Source organism: Lithobates pipiens, unplaced genomic scaffold (genome assembly GCF_037356315.1).
Source record: "Lithobates pipiens isolate NorthernLeopardFrog02 unplaced genomic scaffold, aLitPip1_a1.2 Scaffold_73, whole genome shotgun sequence".
In the NCBI taxonomy this organism is placed as follows: Eukaryota; Metazoa; Chordata; class Amphibia; order Anura; family Ranidae; genus Lithobates; species Lithobates pipiens.
This window is the reverse complement of record NW_027507896.1, coordinates 1195598-1221825: the sequence shown is the minus strand read 5'-3', so window position 1 is coordinate 1221825 and position 26228 is coordinate 1195598. Positions and strand designations below refer to the sequence as shown.

The 26228-nt window shown below is 48.6% G+C and overlaps 1 protein-coding gene across 1 annotated transcript in view; it reads left to right on the top strand.

Annotated features, from left to right (window-relative positions):
* Positions 1-26228, top strand: part of LOC143959408 (disks large homolog 4-like) — a gene marked incomplete in the record, with an annotated part of 327564 nt that overhangs the window by 279369 nt on the left and 21967 nt on the right. The window contains 6 exon segments of the mRNA XM_077468048.1: positions 4149-4287; positions 4473-4629; positions 4735-4837; positions 5261-5381; positions 10603-10773; positions 18572-18602. Of these exon segments, the coding sequence (XP_077324174.1) occupies positions 4149-4287; positions 4473-4629; positions 4735-4837; positions 5261-5381; positions 10603-10773; positions 18572-18602 (722 nt within the window).

The window sequence follows — 26228 nt, the reverse complement described above, 5'->3', positions numbered from 1 at the left end:
CCTCCATCTCACCTGTATGTCACTGTCTGCCAACGCTTCCTCCTCTACCTTCATCTCACCTGTATGTCACCGTCTACCAACGCTTCCTCCTCTACCTTCATCTCACCTGTATGTCAGTGTCTACCAACGCTTCCTCCTCTACCTTCATCTCACCTGTATGTCACCGTCTACCAACGCTTCCTCCTCTACCTTCATCTCACCTGTATGTCACTGTCTGCCAACGCTTCCTCCTCTACCTTCATCTCACCTGTATGTCACTGTCTGCCAACACTTCCTCCTCTACCTCCATCTCACCTGTATGTCACTGTCTGCCAACACTTCCTCCTCTACCTCCATCTCACCTGTATGTCACCGTCTGCCAACACTTCCTCCTCTACCTTCATCTCACCTGTATGTCACCGTCTGCCAACACTTCCTCCTCTACCTCCATCTCACCTGTATGTCACCGTCTACCAACACTTCCTCCTCTACCTCCATCTCACCTGTATGTCACTGTCTGCCAACGCTTCCTCCTCTACCTCCATCTCACCTGTATGTCACTGTCTGCCAACACTTCCTCCTCTACCTCCATCTCACCTGTATGTCACCGTCTGCCAACACTTCCTCCTCTACCTCCATCTCACCTGTATGTCACCGTCTACCAACACTTCCTCCTCTACCTCCATCTCACCTGTATGTCACTGTCTGCCAACGCTTCCTCCTCTACCTCCATCTCACCTGTATGTCACTGTCTACCAATGCTTCCTCCTCTACCTTCATCTCACCTGTATGTCACCGTCTACCAACGCTTCCTCCTCTACCTTCATCTCACCTGTATGTCACTGTCTACCAACGCTTCCTCCTCTACCTTCATCTCACCTGTATGTCACTGTCTGCCAACGCTTCCTCCTCTACCTTCATCTCACCTGTATGTCACTGTCTGCCAACGCTTCCTCCTCTACCTCCATCTCACCTGTACGTCACCGTCTGCCAACGCTTCCTCCTCTACCTCCATCTCACCTGTATGTCACCGTCTACCAACGCTTCCTCCTCTACCTCCATCTCACCTGTATGTCACCGTCTGCCAACACTTCCTCCTCTACTTCCATCTCACCTGTATGTCACCGTCTGCCAACGCTTCCTCCTCTACCTTCATCTCACCTGTATGTCACCGTCTACCAACGCTTCCTCCTCTATCTCCATCTCACCTGTATGTCACTGTCTACCAACTCTTCCTCCTCTACCTTCATCTCACCTGTATGTCACCGTCTGCCAACACTTCCTCCTCTACCTCCATCTCACCTGTATGTCACCGTCTGCCAACGCTTCCTCCTCTACCTCCATCTCACCTGTATGTCACCGTCTACCAACGCTTCCTCCTCTACCTCCATCTCACCTGTATGTCACCGTCTGCCAACACTTCCTCCTCTACCTCCATCTCACCTGTATGTCACCGTCTGCCAACGCTTCCTCCTCTACCTTCATCTCACCTGTATGTCACCGTCTACCAACACTTCCTCCTCTACCTCCATCTCACCTGTATGTCACCGTCTACCAACGCTTCCTCCTCTACCTCCATCTCACCTGTATGTCACTGTCTACCAACTCTTCTTCCTCTACCTTCATCTCATCTGTATGTCACCGTCTGCCAACGCTTCCTCCTCTACCTCCATCTCACCTGTATGTCACTGTCTACCAACGCTTCCTCCTCTACCTCCATCTCACCTGTATGTCACCATCTACCAACTCTTCCTCCTCTACCTTCATCTCACCTGTATGTCACTGTCTGCCAACGCTTTCTCCTCTACCTTCATCTCACCTGTATGTCACTGTCTGCCAATGCTTCCTCCTCTACCTTCATCTCACCTGTATGTCACTGTCTGCCAACGCTTCCTCCTCTACCTTCATCTCACCTGTATGTCACCGTCTACCAACGCTTCCTCCTCTACCTCCATCTCACCTGTATGTCACTGTCTGCCAACGCTTCCTCCTCTACCTTCATCTCACCTGTATGTCACTGTCTGCCAACGCTTCCTCCTCTACCTTCATCTCACCTGTATGTCAGTGTCTGCCAACGCTTCCTCCTCTACCTTCATCTCACCTGTATGTCACTGTCTACCAACGCTTCCTCCTCTACCTTCATCTCACCTGTATGTCACCGTCTACCAACGCTTCCTCCTCTACCTTCATCTCACCTGTATGTCACCGTCTACCAACGCTTCCTCCTCTACCTTCATCTCACCTGTATGTCACTGTCTGCCAACGCTTCCTCCTCTACCTTCATCTCACCTGTATGTCACTGTCTACCAACGCTTCCTCCTCTACCTTCATCTCACCTGTATGTCACTGTCTGCCAATGCTTCCTCCTCTACCTTCATCTCACCTGTATGTCACTGTCTGCCAACGCTTCCTCCTCTACCTCCATCTCACCTGTATGTCACTGTCTGCCAACGCTTCCTCCTCTACCTCCATCTCACCTGTATGTCACTGTCTGCCAATGCTTCCTCCTCTACCTCCATCTCACCTGTATGTCACCATCTACCAACGCTTCCTCCTCTACCTCCATCTCACCTGTATGTCACTGTCTACCAACTCTTCCTCCTCTACCTTCATCTCACCTGTATGTCACCGTCTACCAACGCTTCCTCCTCTACCTTCATCTCACCTGTATGTCACTGTCTACCAACGCTTCCTCCTCTACCTTCATCTCACCTGTATGTCACCGTCTACCAACGCTTCCTCCTCTACCTCCATCTCACCTGTATGTCACTGTCTGCCAATGCTTCCTCCTCTACCTTCATCTCACCTGTTCCCTTTTTCAGACCCCACCCTCCTCCCCCCTCTCTCCCCCCTCTCTCCCCCCTCTCTCCCTCCCTCTCTCCCTCCCTCTCTCCCTCTTGATGTAGAATAATAACGTATCAAAGCAGGCTGGACTTCAGTGACACAGGTTTTCTTTATTTGACTCGTACGAGGAGACAAGTTACAACAAAAGGAACAGATATTTGCCCATTGGTTCTGACCTCTATGACCCCTGCAATAGGGCAGCATACATAGAGTTCAGCCTTATGAGCTCCTATCTGACTTGTCTGCATAACAATTGTAGAACTTGCATTTGTATTCCCTTTTACAAGCCTTATCTTAGCCATCTCTCCTAGATATGATTGCTTGCTAAGATCTACGTCATTGTAACTAACTATATATCTGACACCTGTTCTACAACCAGACTTACTTATTCATTCCCAGAATTCCTATATGTTAAAGTGATTTATAACTGGTTTTGTCCAATTAAAAACACCTGTTTAGAGACAGTATGGCACCCACCTGTGTTAAATCAAACCCTCCTTGTCCTGATAAGACAGATTTACGACTTTGGGAGAATGAACTTTCTATAACCCCACCAATATGTTATATGTGTTTGTTTCTCACTTTACAATTCTTTGTGCATGTATACATACATGGGTTTCACAAAAAAGTACTGTATCATCCATATTTATATGTATGTGTGTGTATATATGTATATATATATGCCCTATACAAAGCCAATTACTTTTATTCAATATTGTCTAATTATTAATATATACATATATATCAGTTCCTTATTCAATATATTTTAATGTGTTTTAATGAGGGCACCAGCAGACCTTTGTTTGACCCTGTCAAACTTAATGTACTGTACATAACTTTCCTATATTCCACATAATTATTTCTAAATCACCTGTATAAGATGTTCTTATCTTATCTCTGTGATTTATCTGCTGTCAAGTGTTTTCTTTTCTAAATGGCGCTTAGTTAAAAACTTAAAATGAACTATCCTAATGAACTTTCACCCAGTAAACTTATAAAAAGTATGAGAAAGAAGCAGAGAGGTCATCTAAAGTTCAACATGTAAATCTATGGAAAACATAGTATACATTATTAAAGATTAATAACTATTGCTTTACTTATTGAATAATGATAAAACCACTACTATATAATAATAATATGAATAACATAAAACATATATTGGTTAATATGAAATTCTACTACACTCTGCATTGTTCGCTCTTTCCCATCTCTCCCTCTGTCACCCCTACCCCCTACACTAATCCTCGCTCTCCCTTTCCCCGCTTTCCTTTTCTTTCTTCTCTCTCTATCCTCTCTTCTTCATCCTCATCTCTTTCTATTTGCAGCCTACTCTCAGCAGCTGGACAGTGATTTGTGTCACCCCAGTTACCTGGGCCCTGAGTATGCACCAGTCATGACACCAACATCACCTCGAAGATACTCACCAATCCCCAAAGAGCTAATGGGAGAGGAGGAGGTGCCACGGTAAGAGGGGCAGGGAGGTGAGGCGGGGTGGAAGGACGGTGGACATGGTCAGTGTTTGGTGTAAAATGTATTCTATTGAGAAATCTGGTATCTGGATAGAAGAAAGGTTGGAGATTTCGGGTGGAGAATGCGGGCAATGTGGGGATAGATGGGTTCTGGTTGTCACACCTCTGCCATTTCTACAGGGAACCACGGAGGATTGTTATACATCGTGGATCAACGGGCCTAGGTTTTAATATCGTTGGTGGAGAAGATGGGGAAGGAATTTTTATCTCATTCATTTTGGCGGGTGGACCAGCAGATCTGAGCGGAGCCCTGCGGAAAGGCGATCAGATCCTTTCTGTGAGTATGGACACCGCAGTATATGTATCATTATGTGTAATATGTGACTGCTGTACACGTGACCAAGTGAAGGTGCATTACTCAATTTTCCTGAATGACCGCCAGGTGAACGGAGTAGATCTGAGGAACGCGACGCATGAACAAGCAGCACTCGCTCTGAAGAACGCTGGCCAGACCGTCACCATCATTGCACAATACAAACCGGAAGGTATGCAATATGCTTTATGTTGTATGTTTTGGGCTAATGTGTGCCCATTCCTTAAGTCGGTGATTGGATATGTAAATGATCCATCTGACAGAAAACACAATGGTGGTGGGAAGGGAGGCCACTTCCACTCACTGTAATTCAAATAGAAGGCCCAGAAGTCAATGTAAGGATCACAAAATCTTCATTTATTCCACAGTAACCAATGCCTGAGTACAGAGACGTCATAACGGCCGAAACGCGTCAACGCCTGTGTATTCTGCCTGTGGTTACTGTGGAGTAGTTAATAAAGGAGTATTGTACAGAGTTGCTGACCTTCTATTTGATGTCCATCACTGTCACCAAATTGTGAGGAACACACTTGGTGAGGATGGGGGGGATATGGGGCTCCTGTCAGTCATGTGGTCCTATTATGTGTCCCTGCAGAGTACAGCCGGTTTGAGGCCAAGATCCACGACCTGCGGGAACAGCTGATGAACAGCAGTCTGGGCTCTGGCAGCGCCTCCCTGCACAACACCAACGGCAACAAACGGGGATTCTACATCCGGTAAGATGGAGGAGAAATGCCATGGAAATGATGTCTGCTCTCACAAGTAGTCACATCCCCGACGGTAGACTAGATACGTCCCCCAACATTATATACAAAACATCCCCCCGACATTATACTTGATACGTCCCCCCGACATTATACATGATACGTCCCCCCGACATTATACATGATACGTCCCCCCGACATTATACATGATACGTCCCCCCGACATTATACATGATACAGCCCCCCGACATTATACATGATACGTCCCCCCGACATTATACATGATACGTCCCCCAACATTATACATGATACGTCCCCCCGACATTATACATGATATGTCCCCCAACATTATACATGATACAGCCCCCTGAGATTATACATATGTCCCCCAACATTATACACAAAATGTCCCCCCAACATTATACATGATACGTCCCCCCGACATTATACATGATACGTCCCCCCGACATTATACATGATACGTCCCCCCGACATTATACATGATACGTCCCCCTGACATTATACATGATACAGCCCCCCCGACATTATACATGATATGTCCCCCAACATTATACACAAAACATCCCCCCGACATTATACATGGTACAGCCCCCCGACATTATACATGATACGTCCCCTGACATTATACATGATACAGCCCCCCGACATTATACATGATATGTCCCCCAACATTATACACAAAACATGCCCCAACATTATACATGATACAGCCCCCCAACATTATACACAAAACGTCCCCCCAACATTATACACAAAACGTCCCCCTGACATTATACATGATACAGCCCCCCGACATTATACATGATACGTCCCCCCGACATTATACATGATACGTCCCCCAACATTATACATAATACATCCCCCAACATTATACATGATACAGCCCCCCAACATTATACATGATACGTCCCCCAACATTATACATGATACATCCCCCCAACATTATACATGATACAGCCCCCAACATTATACATGATACGCCCCCGGACATTATACATGATACAGCCCCCTGACATTATACATGATACAGCCCCCCGACATTATACATGATACGTCCCCCCGACATTATACATGATACGTCCCCCAACATTATACATGATACGTCCCCCGACATTATACATGATACATCTCCCGACATTATACACGATACGTCCCCCCGACATTATACATGATACGTCCCCCGACATTATACAAGATACAGCCCCCTGACATTATACATGATACATCCCCCAACATTATACATGATACGTCCCCCAACATTATACATGATACATCCCCCAACATTATACATGATACGTCCCCCGACATTATACAAGATACAGCCCCCTGACATTATACATGATACAGCCCCCTGACATTATACACGATACGTCCCCCAACATTATACATGATACATCTCCCGACATTATACACGATACATCCCCCCGACATTATACATGATACGTCCCCCAACATTATACATGATACAGCCCCCCGACATTATACATGATACGTCCCCCCGACATTATACATGATACGTCCCCCCGACATTATACATGATACATCTCCCGACATTATACACGATACATCCCCCCGACATTATACATGATACATCTCCCGACATTATACACGATACGTCCCCCCGACATTATACATGATACGTCCCCCGACATTATACAAGATACAGCCCCCTGACATTATACATGATACATCCCCCAACATTATACATGATACATCCCCCAACATTATACATGATACATCCCCCAACATTATACATGATACGTCCCCCAACATTATACATGATTCCTCCCCCAACATTATACATGATACATCTCCCGACATTATACACGATACATCCCCCCGACATTATACATGATACAGCCCCCCAACATTATACATGATACGTCCCCCCGACATTATACACGATACAGCCCCCAACATTATACATGATACGTCCCCCCGACATTATACACGATACATCCCCCCGACATTATACATGATACAGCCCCCCAACATTATACATGATACGTCCCCCTGACATTATACATGATACAGCCCCCCGACATTATACATGATACAGCCCCCCAACATTATACATGATACGTCCCCCCAACATTATACATGATACAGCCCCCTGACATTATACACGATACGTCCCCCAACATTATACATGATACATCTCCCGACATTATACACGATACGTCCCCCCAACATTATACATGATACATCTCCCGACATTATACACGATACATCCCCCCAACATTATACATGATACGTCCCCCGACATTATACATGATACATCTCCCGACATTATACACGATACGTCCCCCCGACATTATACATGATACGTCCCCCAACATTATACATGATACATCCCCCAACATTATACATGATACATCTCCCGACATTATACACGATACGTCCCCCGACATTATACAAGATACAGCCCCCTGACATTATACACGATACGTCCCCCTGACATTATACATGATAGAGCCCCCCGACATTATACATGATTTGTCCCCCGACATTATACATGATACGTTCCCCAACATTATACATGATACGTCCCCCGACATTATACATGATACAGCCCCCCCCGACATTATACATGATACATCCCCCAACATTATACATGATACATTCCCCAACATTATACATGATACGTTCCCCAACATTATACATGATACATCCCCCAACATTATACATGATTCCTCCCCCAACATTATACATGATACGTCCCCCTGACATTATACATGATACAGCCCCCTGACATTATACATGATACGTCCCCCGACATTATACATGATAGAGCCCCCCGACATTATACATGATACGTTCCCCAACATTATACATGATACGCCCCCCGACATTATACATGATACAGCCCCCTGACATTATACACGATACGTCCCCCTGACATTATACATGATAGAGCCCCCCGACATTATACATGATACGTTCCCCAACATTATACATGATACGCCCCCCGACATTATACATGATACAGCCCCCCCCGACATTATACATGATACGTTCCCCAACATTATACATGATACAGCCCCCCGACATTATACATGATACAGCCCCCCCCGACATTATACACGATACAGCCCCCCCCCCCGACATTATACATGATACGTCCCCCGACATTATACATGATTCCTCCCCCGACATTATACATGATACAGCCCCCCAACATTATACATGATACATCCCCCAACATTATACATGATTCCTCCCCCTACATTATACATGATACATCCCCCAACATTATACATGATACAGCCCCCCGACATTATACATGATACGTCCCCCAACATTATACATGATACAGCCCCCCGACATTATACATGATACGTCCCCCAACATTATACATGATACAGCCCCCCGACATTATACATGATACGTCCCCCAACATTATACATGATACGTCCCCCAACATTATACATGGTACAGCCCCCCGACATTATACATGATACGTCCCCCAACATTATACATGATACGTCCCCCAACATTATACATGGTACAGCCCCCCGACATTATACATGATACGTCCCCCGACATTATACATGATACGTCCCCCGACATTATACATGGTACACCCCCCCGACATTATACATGATACGTCCCCCCGACATTATACATGATACGTCCCCCAACATTATACATGATACGTCCCCCCGACATTATACATGATACGTCCCCCAACATTATACATGGTACAGCCCCACGACATTATACATAATACGTCCCCCGACATTATACATAATACGTCCCCCGACATTATACATGATACGTCCCCCAACATTATACATGGTACAGCCCCCCGACATTATACATGATACGTCCCCTGACGGTAGACTAGATACGTCCCCCCGACATTATACATGATACGCCCCCCGACATTATACACGATACGTCCCCCAACATTATACACGATACGTCCCCTGACATTATACATGATACATCCCCCGACATTATACACGATACGTCCCCCGACATTATACATGATACAGCCCCCCAACATTATACATGATACGTCCCCCGACATTTTTACATGATTACACCCCTGACAATGGCTATAGGTTTCCCAGGAACTGCACCTCATTGCTCCCTGTTATCCTGTATTAGAAATGGGTATGACCCTAATAAAGTCTATTAGAAGTTGTTATGCTGGTATGCACCTGTTCCCCTATATTAGGAGCTGGTATGCCCCTGTTCCCCTATATTAGGAGCTGGTATGCCCCTGTTCCCCTATATTAGGAGCTGGTATGCCCCTGTTCCCCTATATTAGGAGCTGGTATGCCCCTGTTCCCCTATATTAGGAGCTGGTATGCCCCTGTTCCCCTATATTAGGAGCTGGTATGCCCCTGTTCCCCTATATTAGGAGCTGGTATGCCCCTGTTGCCCTATATTAGGAGCTGGTACGCCCCTGTTGCCCTATATTAGGAGCTGGTATGCCCCTGTTCCCCTATATTAGGAGCTGGTATGCCCCTGTTCCCCTATATTAGGAGCTGGTATGCCCCTGTTCCCCTATATTAGGAGCTGGTATGCCCCTGTTCCCCTATATTAGGAGCTGGTATGCCCCTGTTCCCCTATATTAGGAGCTGGTACGCCCCTGTTGCCCTATATTAGGAGCTGGTACGCCCCTGTTGCCCTATATTAGGAGCTGGTATGCCCCTGTTCCCCTACATTAGTAGCTGGTATGCCCCTGTTCCCCTATATTAGGAGCTGGTATGCCCCTGTTCCCCTATATTAGGAGCTGGTATGCCCCTGTTGCCCTATATTAGGAGCTGGTATGCCCATGTTCCCCTATATTAGGAGCTGGTATGCCCCTGTTCCCCTATATTAGGAGCTAGTATGCCCATGTTCCCCTATATTAGGAGCTGGTATGCCCCTGTTCCCCTATATTAGGAGCTGGTACGCCCCTGTTCCCCTATATTAGGAGCTGGTATGCCCCTGTTCCCCTATATTAGGAGCTGGTATGTCCCTGTTCCCCTATATTAGGAGCTGGTACGCCACTGTTGCCCTATATTAGGAGCTGGTATGTCCCTGTTCCCCTATATTAGGAGCTGGTATGCCCCTGTTCCCCTATATTAGGAGCTGGTATGCCCCTGTTGCCCTATATTAGGAGCTGGTATGCCCCTGTTGCCCTTGGCTCCCCCTATATCATGCAATGGTCTTTCCCAGGTAGTCTTTGTTGATATTGAGTGGTTTCTCTCCTCCGTAGGGCGCTCTTTGACTATGACAAGACGCGGGATTGTGGCTTCCTCAGCCAGGCCCTGAGCTTTAAGTTTGGAGATGTTCTGCATGTCCTGGATGCCACAGACGAGGAATGGTGGCAGGCTCGGCGAGTGCAGCCAGAGGGGGAGGAGATTGGCTTCATCCCCAGTAAAAGAAGGTGAGATGATGCCCTTTAGATGGAGGGTTAGAAGGTGCTTTGTCTTGTCACTCAAGGTCCAGTTACTGTAGGTGAGACCTGGAGGTCCCAACCCTAGGCTGATCCCGGGTCACCTTTATATCAGAAGGCCCCAACCCTAGGATGATCCTGGGTCACCTTTATATCTGAAGGTCCCAACCCTAGGATGATCCCGGGTCACCTTTATATCAGAAGGCCCCAACCCTAGGATTATCCTGGGTCACCTTTACATCAGAAGGCCCCAACCCTAGGATGATCCCGGGTCACCTTTACATCAGAAGGTCCCAACCCTAGGATGATCCCGGGTCACCTTTATATCTGAAGGCCCCAACCCTAGGATGATCCTGGGTCACCTTTATATCTGAAGGTCCCAACCCTAGGATGATCCCGGGTCACCTTTATATCTGAAGGCCCCAACCCTAGGAGGATCCTGAGTCATCTTTATATCTGAAGGTCCCAACCCTACGCTGATCCCGGGTCACCTTTATATCAGAAGGCCCCAACCCTAGGATGATCCTGGGTCACCTTTACATCAGAAGGCCCCAACCCTAGGATGATCCTGGGTCACCTTTATATCTGAAGGTCCCAACCCTAGGCTGATCCTGGGTCACCTTTATATCTGAAGGTCCCAACCCTAGGATGATCCTGGGTCACCTTTATATCTGAAGGTCCCAACCCTAGGATGATCCCGGGTCACCTTTATATCTGAAGGCCCCAACCCTAGGATGATCCCGGGTCAGCTTTATATCTGAAGGTCCCAACCCTAGGATGATCCTGGGTCAGCTTTATATCTGAAGGTCCCAACCCTAGGATGATCCTGGGTCACCTTTATATCAGAAGGCCCCAACCCTAGGATGATGCTGGGTCACCTTTACATCAGAAGGTCCCAACCCTAGGATGATCCTGGGTCACCTTTATATCTGAAGGCCCCAAACCTAGGATGATCCCGGGTCACCTTTACATCTGAAGGCCCCAACCCTAGGATGATCCCGGGTCACCTTTACATCTGAAGGCCCCAACCCTAGGATGATCCCGGGTCACCTTTACATCTGAAGGCCCCAACCCTAGGATGATCCCGGGTCACCTTTACATCAGAAGGCCCCAACCCTAGGATGATCCTGAGTCATCTTTATATCTGAAGGCCCCAACCCTAGGCTGATCCTGGGTCACCTTTATATCTGAAGGCCCCAACCCTAGGATGATCCTGGGTCACCTTTATATCTGAAGGTCCCAACCCTAGGATGATCCTGGGTCACCTTTATATCAGAAGGTCCCAACCCTAGGATGATCCTGGGTCACCTTTATATCAGAAGGTCCCAACCCTAGGATGATCCTGGGTCACCTTTACATCTGAAGGCCCCAACCCTAGGATGATCCTGGGTCACCTTTACATCTGAAGGTCCCAACCCTAGGATGATCCTGGGTCACCTTTACATCAGAAGGTCCCAACCCTAGGATGATCCCGGGTCACCTTTATATCAGAAGGTCCCAACCCTAGGCTGATCCTGGGTCACCTTTATATCTGAAGGTCCCAACTCTAGGCTGATCCTGGGTCACCTTTATATCTGAAGGTCCCAACCCTAGGCTGATCCTGGGTCACCTTTATATCTGAAGGTCCCAACCCTAGGATGATCCCGGGTCACCTTTATATCAGAAGGTCCCAACCCTAGGATGATCCCGGGTCACCTTTATATCAGAAGGTCCCAACCCTAGGCTGATCCTGGGTCACCTTTATATCTGAAGGTCCCAACCCTAGGCTGATCCTGGGTCACCTTTATATCTGAAGGTCCCAACCCTAGGATGATCCTGGGTCAGCTTTATATCTAAAGGTCCCAACCCTAGGATAATTCCGGGTCACCTTTATATCAGAAGGCCCCAACCCTAGGATGATCCTGGGTCACCTTTACATCTGAAGGCCCCAACCCTAGGATGATCCTGGGTCACCTTTACATCAGAAGGTCCCAACCCTAGGATGATCCTGGGTCACCTTTATATCTGAAGGTCCCAACCCTAGGATGATCCTGGGTCACCTTTACATTAGAAGGTCCCAACCCTAGGATGATCCCGGGTCACCTTTATATCAGAAGGTCCCAACCCTAGGATGATCCTGGGTCAGCTTTATATCTGAAGGTCCCAACCCTAGGATGATCCTGGGTCACCTTTATATCAGAAGGTCCCAACCCTAGGATGATCCTGGGTCACCTTTAAATCAGAAGGCCTCAACCCTAGGATAATCCCGGGCCACCTTTATATCAAAAGGCACCAACCCTAGGATGATCCCGGGTCACCTTTAAATCAGAAGGCCCCAACCCTAGGATGATCCTGGGTCACCTTTACATCTGAAGGCCCCAACCCTAGGATGATCCTGGGTCACCTTTACATCAGAAGGTCCCAACCCTAGGATAATCCTGGGTCATCTTTATATCTGAGGGTCCCAACCCTAGGATGATCCCGGGTCACCTTTATATCTGAAGGTCCCAACCCTAGGATGATCCCGGGTCACCTTTATATCTGAAGGTCCCAACCCTAGGATGATCCTGGGTCACCTTTACATCAGAAGGTTCCCAACCCTAGGATGATCCTGGGTCACCTTTATATCTGAAGGTCCCAACCCTAGGATGATCCCGGGTCACCTTTACATCTGAAGGCCCCAACCCTAGGATGATCCTGGGTCACCTTTATATCAGAAGGTCCCAACCCTAGGATGATCCTGGGTCAGCTTTATATCTGAAGGTCCCAACCCTAGGATGATCCTGGGTCACCTTTACATCTGAAGGCCCCAACCCTAGGATGATCCTGGGTCAGCTTTATATCTGAAGGTCCCAACCCTAGGATGATCCTGGGTCACCTTTATATCTGAAGGTCCCAACCCTAGGATGATCCTGGGTCACCTTTACATCAGAAGGCCCCAACCCTAGGATGATCCTGGGTCACCTTTATATCTGAAGGCCCCAACCCTAGGCTGATCCTGGGTCACCTTTACATCAGAAGGCCCCAACCCTAGGATGATCCTGGGTCACCTTTATATCTGAAGGTCCCAACCCTAGGATGATCCTGGGTCACCTTTACATCAGAAGGCCCCAACCCTAGGATGATCCTGGGTCACCTTTATATCTGAAGGCCCCAACCCTAGGCTGATCCTGGGTCACCTTTACATCAGAAGGTCCCAACCCTAGGATGATCCTGGGTCACCTTTATATCTGAAGGTCCCAACCCTAGGATGATCCCGGGTCACCTTTATATCTGAAGGTCCCAACCCTAGGATGATCCTGGGTCACCTTTACATCAGAAGGTCCCAACCCTAGGATGATCCCGGGTCACCTTTATATCAGAAGGTCCCAACCCTAGGCTGATCCTGGGTCACCTTTATATCTGAAGGTCCCAACCCTAGGATGATCCTGGGTCACCTTTATATCAGAATGCCCCAACCCTAGGATGATCCTGGGTCACCTTTATATCAGAAGGTCCCAACCCTAGGATGATCCTGGGTCACCTTTATATCTGAAGGTCCCAACCCTAGGATGATCCTGGGTCACCTTTATATCAGAATGCCCCAACCCTAGGATGATCCTGGGTCACCTTTACATCTGAAGGCCCCAACCCTAGGATGATCCTGAGTCACCTTTACATCTGAAGGCCCCAACCCTAGGATAATCCCGGGTCACCTTTATATCAAAAGGCACCAACCCTAGGATGATCCCGGGTCACCTTTAAATCAGAAGGCCCCAACCCTAGAATGATCCTGGGTCACCTTTACATCTGAAGGCCCCAACTCTAGGATGATCCTGGGTCAGCTTTATATCTAAAGGTCCCAACCCTAGGCTGATCCTGGGTCACCTTTATATCTGAAGGCCCCAACCCTAGGATGATCCCGGGTCACCTTTATATCTGAAGGCCCCAACCCTAGGATAATCCTGGGTCACCTTTAAATCAGAAGGCCCCAACCCTAGGATGATCCTGGGTCACCTTTATATCTAAAGGTCCCAACCCTAGGATAATCCCGGGTCACCTTTATATCAAAAGGCACCAACCCTAGGATGATCCTGGGTCACCTTTAAATCAGAAGGCCCCAACCCTAGAATGATCCTGGGTCACCTTTATATCAGAAGGCCCCAACCCTAGGATGATCCTGGGTCACCTTTACATCTGAAGGCCCCAACCCTAGGATGATCCTGGGTCAGCTTTATATCTAAAGGTCCCAACCCTAGGCTGATCCTGGGTCACCTTTATATCTGAAGGTCCCAACTCTAGGATGATCCTGGGTCACCTTTACATCAGAAGGCCCCAAACCTAGGATGATCCTGGGTCACCTTTACATCAGAAGGCCCCAAACCTAGGATGATCCGGGTCACCTTTACATCAGAAGGCCCCAACCCTAGGATGATCCTGGGTCACCTTTATATCAGAAGGCCCCAACCCTAGGATGATCCTGGGTCACCTTTACATCAGAAGGCCCCAAACCTAGGATGATCCCGGGTCACCTTTACATCTGAAGGCCCCAACTCTAGGATGATCCTGGGTCAGCTTTATATCTGAAGGTCCCAACCCTAGGCTGATCCTGGGTCACCTTTATATCTGAAGGTCCCAACCCTAGGATGATCCTGGGTCACCTTTACATCAGAAGGCCCCAACCCTAGGATGATCCTGGGTCACCTTTACATCTGAAGGTCCCAACCCTAGGATGATCCTGGGTCACCTTTATATCTGAAGGTCCCAACCCTAGGCTGATGCTGGGTCACCTTTACATCAGAAGGCCCCAACCCTAGGCTGATCCTGGGTCACCTTTACATCAGAAGGCCCCAAACCTAGGATGATCCTGGGTCACCTTTACATCAGAAGGCCCCAAACCTAGGATGATCCGGGTCACCTTTACATCAGAAGGCCCCAACCCTAGGATGATCCTGGGTCACCTTTATATCAGAAGGCCCCAACCCTAGGATGATCCTGGGTCACCTTTATATCAGAAGGCCCCAAACCTAGGCTGATCCTGGGTCACCTTTATATCAGAAGGCCCCAACCTTAGAATGATCCTGGGTCACCTTTATATCAGAAGGCCCCAACCCTAGGCTGATCCTGGGTCATCTTTATATCAGAAGGCCCCAACCCTAGGATGATCCTTGGCCACATTTTATATCTGGAGGCCCCAACCCTAGGATGATCCTTGGCCACATTTTATATCTGGAGGCCCCAACCCTTGGCTCATCTTCAAGCCACATTTATTGCAGGAGGCCCCTTTCTATCAGGAGGCCCCAACCCTAGGATGATCCTGGGTCATCCTTATATCTGGAGGACCCAATTCTAGGCTTATCTGGAGCATAAATGAGGTCTGCTCATCTGGAGCCCCCTTTCTCTAGATACTGGACATATACCAGTTCTGCTTGTCTGGAACCCTCCAACCTCCATGTCTGGAGTTTACCAATGAGAGTTGTCATAATATGATATTCAGTTGCCTATTGGGTCCTCTGTGTGTGATGACAGTCCATGGGACGTAGGAGGAGAGAGCGCGCTGGACAAGAGATATTACCCCACTGGGGTATCAATGAGGGCCACCGGTGGTATAGTGCGAATCCTGCACCTCTCTTTTAAGGCAAAGGACCTCCAAGACTAGAGATCGAACCCCCGGGGGTATCAAGGAGGGCCCTCAGTGGTATATTGAGAGTCCCGCACCTCTCCTCTAAGATATTGAACCCCCGGGGGTATCATGGAGGGGCCTCAGTGGTATATTGAGAGTCCCGCACCTCTCCTCTAAGATATTGAACCCCGGTGGTATCATGGAGGCCCTCAGTGGTATAGTGAGAGTCCCACACCTCTCCTCTAAGATATTGAACCCCCGGGGGTATCATGGAGGGGCCTCAGTGGTATATTGAGAGTCCCGCACCTCTCCTCTAAGATATTGAACCCCCGTGGGTATCATGGAGACCTTCAGTGGTATAGTGAGAGTCCCACACCTCTCCTCTAAGATATTGAACCCCCGGGGGTATCATGGAGACCTTCAGTGGTATAGTGAGAGTCCCACACCTCTCCTCTAAGATATTGAACCCCCGGGGGTATCATGGAGGGGCCTCAGTGGTATATTGAGAGTCCCGCACCTCTGCTCTAAGATATTGAACCCCCGGGGGTATCATGGAGGGGCCTCAGTGGTATATTGAGAGTCCTGCACCTCTCCTCTAAGACATTTAACCCCTGGGGGTATCATGGAGAACCTCAGTGGTATATTGAGAGTCCCGCACCTCTCCTCTAAGATATTGAACCCCCAGGGGTATCATGGAGGGGCCTCAGTGGTATAGTGAGAGTCCTGCACCTCTCCTCTAAGGTATTGAACCCCCGGGGGTATCATGGAGGGGCCTCAGTGGTATATTGAGAGTCCCGCACCTCTCCTCTAAGATATTGAACCCCCGGGGGTATCATGGAGGGGCCTCAGTGGTATAGTGAGAGTCTCGCACCTCTCCTCTAAGGTATTGAACCCCGGGGGTATCATGAAGAGGCCTCAGGGGTATAGTGAGAGTCCTGCACCTCTCCTCTAAGATATTGAACCCCCGGGGGTATCATGGAGGGCCTCAGTGGTATAGTGAGAGTCCCGCACCTCTCCTCTAAGGTATTGAACCCCCGGGGGTATCATGGAGGGGCCTCAGTGGTATAGTGAGAGTCCTGCACCTCTCCTCTAAGATATTGAACCCCGGGGGTATCATGGAGGGGCCTCAGTGGTATAGTGAGAGTCTCGCACCTCTCCTCTAAGATATTGAACCCCCGGGGGTATCATGGAGGGGCCTCAGTGGTATAGTGAGAGTCTCACACCTCTCCTCTAAGGTATTGAACCCCCGGGGGTATCATGGAGGGGCCTCAGTGGTATAGTGAGAGTCCTGCACCTCTCCTCTAAGGTATTGAACCCCCGGGGGTATCATGGAGGGGCCTCAGTGGTATAGTGAGAGTCTCGCACCTCTCCTCTAAGATATTGAACCCCCGGGGTATCATGGAGGGGCCTCAGTGGTATAGTGAGAGTCCTGCACCTCTCCTCTAAGATATTGAACCCCCGGGGGTATCATGGAGGGGCCTCAGTGGTATAGTGAGAGTCCCGCATCTCTCCTCTAAGGTATTGAACCCCCGGGGGTATCATGGAGAACCTCAGTGGTATATTGAGAGTTCCGCACCTCTCCTCTAAGATATTGAACCCCCGGGGGTATCATGGAGGGCCTCAGGGGTATAGTGAGAGTCCCGCACCTCTCCTCTAAGGTATTGAACCCCCGGGGGTATCATGGATGGGCCTCAGGGGTATAGTGAGAGTCCCGCACCTCTCCTCTAAGGTATTGAACTCCCGGGGGTATCATGGAGGGGCCTCAGTGGTATATTGAGAGCTCCGCACCTCTCCTCTAAGATATTGAACCCCCGGGGGTATCAAGGAGGGCCCTCAGTGGTATATTGAGAGTCCCGCACCTCTCCTCTAAGATATTGAACCCCCGGGGGTATCATGGATGGGCCTCAGGGGTATAGTGAGAGTCCCGCACCTCTCCTCTAAGGTATTGAACCCCCGGGGGTATCATGGAGGGGCCTCAGTGGTATATTGAGAGTCCCGCATCTCTCCTCTAAGGTATTGAACCCCCGGGGGTATCATGGATGGGCCTCAGTGGTATAGTGTGAGTCCCGCATCTCTCCTCTAAGGTATTGAACCCCCGGGGGTATCATGGATGGGCCTCAGTGGTATATTGAGAGTCTCGCACTGTAATGTCACATGTTCCTCCTCATCCAATCAGAAAGATAAGGAGTTTTTCTTTTTTCCTTGCAGAGTGGAAAGGCGGGAATGGTCCCGGTTAAAGGTGAGATGATTTTGGGGAGTCGGTGTATATAACACTCATTTGCGGTCATTGGGGTTACCCTGTGTTGACCGTGGGACATCAAATCTTATATGTAGGTGGCACAATACAAAGATATGCGGGGGGGAATTTAGGGTACATAATACAGAGGTATGTGGGGTACATAATAAAGGGGGTGTGAGGTACAGAATATAGTGATTGGGGGGATGGGGAGTACAGAATATAGTGATTGGGGGATGGGGGTACAGAATATAGTGATTGGGGGGATGGGGGTACAGAATATAGTGATTGGGGGGATGGGGGTACAGAATATAGTGATTGGGGGGGATGAGGGGTACAGAATATAGTGATTGGGGGGATGGGGGTACAGAATATAGTGATTGGGGGATGGGGGGTACAGAATATAGTGATTGGGGGGATGGTGGGTACAGAATATAGTGATTGGGGGGATGGGGGTACAGAATATAGTGATTGGGGGATGGGGGGTACAGAATATAGTGATTGGGGGGATGGTGGGTACAGAATATAGTGATTGGGGGGATGGGGGTATGGAATATAGTGATTGGGGGGATGGGAGTACAGAATATAGTGATTGGGGGGATGAGGGGTACAGAATATAGTGATTGGGGGGATGGGGGTACAGAATATAGTGATTGGGGGATGGGGGTACAGAATATAGTGATTGGGGGGATGGGGGTACAAAATATAGTGATTGGGGGATGGGGGGTACAGAATATAGTGATTGGGGGGATGGTGGGTACAGAATATAGTGATTGGGGGGATGGGGGTACAGAATATAGTGATTGGGGGGGATGAGGGGTACAGAATATAGTGATTGGGGGGATGGGGGTACAGAATATAGTGATTGGGGGATGGGGGGTACAGAATATAGTGATTGGGGGGATGGTGGGTACAGAATATAGTGATTGGGGGGGTGAGGGGTACAGAATATAGTGATTGGGGGGATGGGGGTACAGAATATAGTGATTGGGGGGATGGGGGTACAGAATATAGTGATTGGGGGGATGGGGGGTACAGAATATAGTGATTGGGGGATGGGGGTACAGAATATAGTGATTGGGGGATGGGGGGTACAGAATATAGTGATTGGGGGGATGGTGGGTACAGAATATAGTGATTGGGGGGATGGGGGTACAGAATATAGTGATTGGGGGGATGGGGGTACAGAATATAGTGATTGGGGGATGGGGGGTACAGAATATAGTGATTGGGGGGATGGTGGGTACAGAATATAGTGATTGGGGGGATGGGGGTACAGAATATAGTGATTGGGGGGATGGGAGTACAGAATATAGTGATTGGGGGATGGGGGGTACAGAATATAGTGATTGGGGGGATGGGGGGTACAGAATATAGTGATTGGGGGATGGGGGGTACAGAATATAGTGATTGGGGGATGGGGGTACAGAATATAGTGATTGGGGGATGGGGGGTACAGAATATAGTGATTGGGGGGATGGTGGGTACAGAATATAGTGATTGGGGGGATGGGAGTACAGAATATAGTGATTGGGGGGGATGAGGGGTACAGAATATAGTGATTGGGGGGATGGGGGTACAGAATATAGTGATTGGGGGGATGGGGGTACAGAATATAGTGATTGGGGGATGGGGGGTACAAAATATAGTGATTGGGGGGATGGTGGGTACAGAATATAGTGATTGGGGGGATGGTGGGTACAGAATATAGTGATTGGGGGGATGGGGGTACAGAATATAGTGATTGGGGGGATGGGGGTACAGAATATAGTGATTGGGGGATGGGGGGTACAGAATATAGTGATTGGGGGGATGGTGGGTACAGAATATAGTGATTGGGGGGATGGGGGTACAGAATATAGTGATTGGGGGGATGGGAGTACAGAATATAGTGATTGGGGGTACAGAATATAGTGATTGGGGGGATGGGGGTACAGAATATAGTGATTGGGGGGTACAGAATATAGTGATTGGGGGGGATGGGGGTACAGAATATAGTGATTGGGGGGTACAGAATATAGTGATGGGGGTACAGAATATAGTGATTGTGGGGTACAGAATATAGTGATTGGGGGGATGGGGGGGTACAGAATATAGTGATTGGGGGATGGGGGTACATAATATAGTGATTGGGGGATGGGGGTACAGAATATAGTGGTTGGGGGATGGGGGTATAGAATATAGTGATTGGGGGATGGGGGTACAGAATATAGTGATTGGGGGGATGGGGGTACAGAATATAGTGATTGGGGGGGTGGGGGGTATAGAATATAGTGAGTGGGGGGATGGGGGTACAGAATATAGTGATTGGGGGGATGGGGGTACAGAATATAGTGATTGGGGGGATGGGGGTTACAGAATATAGTGATTGGGGGGGGTGGGGGTACAGAATATAGTGATTGGGGGGATGGGGGTACATAATATAGTGATTGGGGGGGATGGGGGTACAGAATATAGTGATTGGGGGGATGGGCAGTACAGAATATAGTGATTGGGGGATGAGAGTACAGAATATAGTAATTGGGGGGTACAGAATATAGTGAGTGGGGGGATGGGGGTACAGAATATAGTGGTTGGGGGGATGGGGGTATAGAATATAGTGATTGGGGGGATGGGGGTACAGAATATAGTGATTGGGGGGATGGGGGTACAGAATATAGTGATTGGGGGGGGGGTGGGGGGTATAGAATATAGTGATTGGGGGGATGGGGGTACAGAATATAGTGATTGGGGGGATGGGGGTACAGAATATAGTGATTGGGGGGATGGGGGTACAGAATATAGTGATTGGGGGATGGGGGTTACAGAATATAGTGATTGGGGGGGTGGGGGTACAGAATATAGTGATTGGGGGATGGGGGTATAGAATATAGTGATTGGGGGGATGGGGGTACAGAATATAGTGATTGGGGGGATGGGGGTACAGAATATAGTGATTGGGGGGGGTGGAGGGTACTGAATATAGTGATTGGGGGGATGGGGGTACAGATATAGTGATTGGGGGGATGGGGGTACAGAATATAGTGATTGGGGGGATGGGGGTACAGAATATAGTGATTGGGGGGGCTGGGGGTACAGAATATAGTGATTGGGGGGATGGGCAGTACAGAATATAGTGATTGGGGATGAGAGTACAAAATATAGTGATGGGGGGATGGGGGTACAGAATATAGTGATTGGGGGGATGGGGGGTACAGAATATAGTGATTGGGGGGTACAGAATATAGTGATTGGGGGGATGGGGGTACAGAATATAGTGATTGGGGGGATGGGGGGTACAGAATATAGTGATTGGGGGGTACAGAATATAGTGATTGGGGGGTACAGAATATAGTGATTGGGGGATGAGGGTACAGAATATAGTGATTGGGGGGATGGGGGGTACAGAATATAGTGATTGGGGGGTACAGAATATAGTGATTGGGGGGATGGGGGTACAGAATATAGTGATTGGGGGGATGGGGGGGATGGGGGGTACAGAATATAGTGATTGGGGGGATGGGGGTACAGAATATAGTGGTTGGGGGATGGGGGTACAGAATATAGTGATTGGGGGATAGGGGTACAGAATATAGTGGTTGGGGGATGGGGGTACAGAATATAGTGATTGGGGGATGGGGTCCAGAATATAGTGGTTGGAGGGATGGGGGGTACAGAATATAGTGATTGGGGAGTACAGAATATAGTGATTGGGGGGATGAGGGGTACAGAATATAGTGATTGGGGGGATGGGGGTACAGAATATAGTGATTGGGGGATAGGGGTACAGAATATAGTGATTGGGGGGATGGGGGTACAGAATATAGTGATTGGGGGATGGGGGGTACAGAATATAGTGATTGGGGGGTACAGAATATAGTGATTGGGGGTACAGAATATAGTGATTGGGGGGATGAGGGTACAGAATATAGTGATTGGGGGGATGGGGGGTACAGAATATAGTGATTGGGGGGTACAGAATATAGTGATTGGGGATGGGGGTACAGAATATAGTGGTTGGGGGGATGGGGGGTACAGAATATAGTGATTGGGGGGATGGGGGTACAGAATATAGAGATTGGGGGGATGAGGGTACAGAATATAGTGATTGGGGGGGATGAGGGTACAGAATATAGTGGTTGGGGGGATGGGGGTACAGAATATAGTGATTGGGGGATACAGAATATAGTGATGGGGGGATGGGGGTACATAATATAGTGATTGGGGGGATACAGAATATAGTGATTGGGGGGATACAGAATATAGAGATTGGGGGGGATGAGGGTACAGAATATAGTGATTGGGGGGATGAGGGTACAGAATATAGTGGTTGGGGGGATGGGGGTACAGAATATAGTGATTGGGGGATACAGAATATAGTGATGGGGGGATGGGGGTACATAATATAGTGATTGGGGGATACAGAATATAGTGATGGGGGATGGGGGTACAGAATATAGTGATTGGGGGGATGGGGGTACAGAATATAGTGATTGGGGGGGTGGGGGTATAGAATATAGTGATTGGGGGGATGGGGGTACAGAATATAGTGATTGGGGGGATGGGGGTACAGAATATAGTGATTGGGGGGATGGGGGTACAGAATATAGTGATTGGGGGGATGGGGGTTACAGAATATAGTGATTGGGGGGGTGGGGGTACAGAATATAGTGATTGGGGGGATGGGGGTATAGAATATAGTGATTGGGGGGATGGGGGTACAGAATATAGTGATTGGGGGGATGGGGGTACAGAATATAGTGATTGGGGGGGTGGAGGGTATAGAATATAGTGATTGGGGGGATGGGGGTACAGAATATAGTGATTGGGGGGATGGGGGTACAGAATATAGTGATTGGGGGGATGGGGGTACAGAATATAGTGATTGGGGGGGATGGGGGTACAGAATATAGTGATTGGGGGGATGGGGGTATAGAATATAGTGATGGGGGGATGGGGGTACAGAATATAGTGATTGGGGGGATGGGGGTACAGAATATAGTGATTGGGGGGATGGGGGTACAGAATATAGTGATTGGGGGGATGGGCAGTACAGAATATAGTGATTGGGGGATGAGAGTACAGAATATAGTGATGGGGGGATGGGGTACAGAATATAGTGATTGGGGGGATGGGGGGTACAGAATATAGTGATTGGGGGGTACAGAATATAGTGATTGGGGGGATGAGGGTACAGAATATAGTGATTGGGGGGATGGGGGGTACAGAATATAGTGATTGGGGGTACAGAATATAGTGATTGGGGGGATGGGGGTACAGAATATAGTGATTGGGGGGATGGGGGGGATGGGGGGTACAGAATATAGTGATTGGGGGGATGGGGGTACAGAATATAGTGTTGGGGGATGGGGGTACAGAATATAGTGATTGGGGGGATAGGGGGTACAGAATATAGTGGTTGGGGGATGGGGGTACAGAATATAGTGATTGGGGGGATGGGGGTACAGAATATAGTGGTTGGAGGATGGGGGGTACAGAATATAGTGATTGGGGAGTACAGAATATAGTGATTGGGGGATGGGGGTACAGAAAATAGTGATTGGGGGGATGGGGGTACAGAATATAGTGATTGGGGGGATGGGGGTACAGATATAGTGATTGGGGGGTACAGAATATAGTGATTGGGGGATGGGGGTACAGAATATAGTGGTTGGGGGGATGGGGGGTACAGAATATAGTGATTGGGGGGATGGGGGTACAGAATATAGTGATTGGGGGTACAGAATATAGTGATTGGGGGATGGGGGTACAGAATATAGTGGTGGGGGGATGGGGGGTACAGAATATAGTGATTGGGGGGATGGGGGTACAGAATATAGAGATTGGGGGATGAGGGTACAGAATATAGTGATTGGGGGGATGAGGGTACAGATATAGTGTGGTATGTTGGGGGGGTACAGAATATAGTGATTGGGGGATACAGAATATAGTGATGGGGGGATGGGGGTACATATATAGTGATTGGGGGGATACAGAATATAGTGATTGGGGGGATACAGAATATAGAGATGGGGGGGATGAGGGTACAGAATATAGTGATTGGGGGATGAGGGTACAGAATATAGTGGTTGGGGGTGGGGTACAGAATATATGATTGGGGATAACAGAATATAGTGATGGGGGGAGGGGGGTACATAATATAGTGATTGGGGGATACAGAATATAGTGATTGGGGGGATGGGGGTACAGAATATAGTGATTGGGGGGATACAGAATATAGTGATTGGGGGATGGGGGTACTAATATAGTGGTTGGGGGGGTACAGAATATAGTGATTGGGGGGATGGGGGTACATAATATAGTGATTGGGGGATACAGAATATAGTGATTGGGGGGATGGGGGTACAGAATATAGTGATTGGGGATGGGGGGTACAGAATATAGTGGTTGGGGGATGGGGGTACAGAATATAGTGATTGGGGGATGGGGGTAGAGAATATAGTGATTGGGGGATGGGGGTACAGAAAATAGTGATGGGGGGATGGGGGTACAGAATATAGTGATTGGGGGATGGGGGTTACAGAATATAGTGATTGGGGGGGTGGGGGTACAGAATATAGTGATTGGGGGATGGGGGGTACAGAATATAGTGATTGGGGGATGGGGGTACAGAATATAGTGATTGGGGGTACAGAATCTAGTGATTGGGGGGATGGGGGTACAGAATATAGAGATTGGGGGGATGAGGTTACAGAATATAGTGATTGGGGGATGGGGGTACAGAATATAGTGATGGGGGGATGGGGGTACAGAATATAGTGATTGGGGGATGGGGGTACCAGAATATAGTGTTGGGGGGATGAGGGTACAGAATATAGTGATTGGGGGGTACAGAATATAGTGATTGGGGGTACAGAATATAGTGATTGGGGGTATGGGGGGGTACAGAATATAGTGTTGGGGGGGTACAGAATATAGTGATTGGGGGGATGGGGGTACATAATATAGTGATTGGGGGGATACAGAATATAGTGATTGGGGGGATGGGGGTACAGAATATAGTGATTGGGGGATGGGGGGTACAGAATATAGTGGTTGGGGGATGGGGGTACAGAATCTAGTGATTGGGGGATGGGGGTAGAGAATATAGTGATTGGGGGATGGGGGTACAGAATATAGTGATGGGGGGATGGGGGTACAGAATATAGTGATTGGGGGATGGGGGTTAAAGAATATAGTGATTGGGGGGGTGGGGGTACAGAATATAGTGATTGGGGATGGGGGGTACAGATATAGTGATTGGTGGGATGGGGTACAGAATTAGTGATTGGGGTACAGAATCTAGTGATTGGGGGATGGGGTACAGAAATTAGAGATTGGGGTGAGGGTACAGAATATAGTGATTGGGGAATGGGGGTACAGAATATAGTGATTGGGGGGATGGGGTACAGAATATAGTGATTGGGGGATGGGGGTACAGAATATAGTGATTGGGGGATGGGGGTTACAGAATATAGTGATTGGGGGGGTGGGGGTACAGAATATAGTGATTGGGGGATGGGGGTTACAGAATATAGTGATTGGGGGGGGTGGGGGTACAGAATATAGTGATTGGGGGGATGGGGGTTACAGAATATAGTGATTGGGGGGTGGGGGTACAGAATATAGTGATTGGGGGATGGGGGTTAC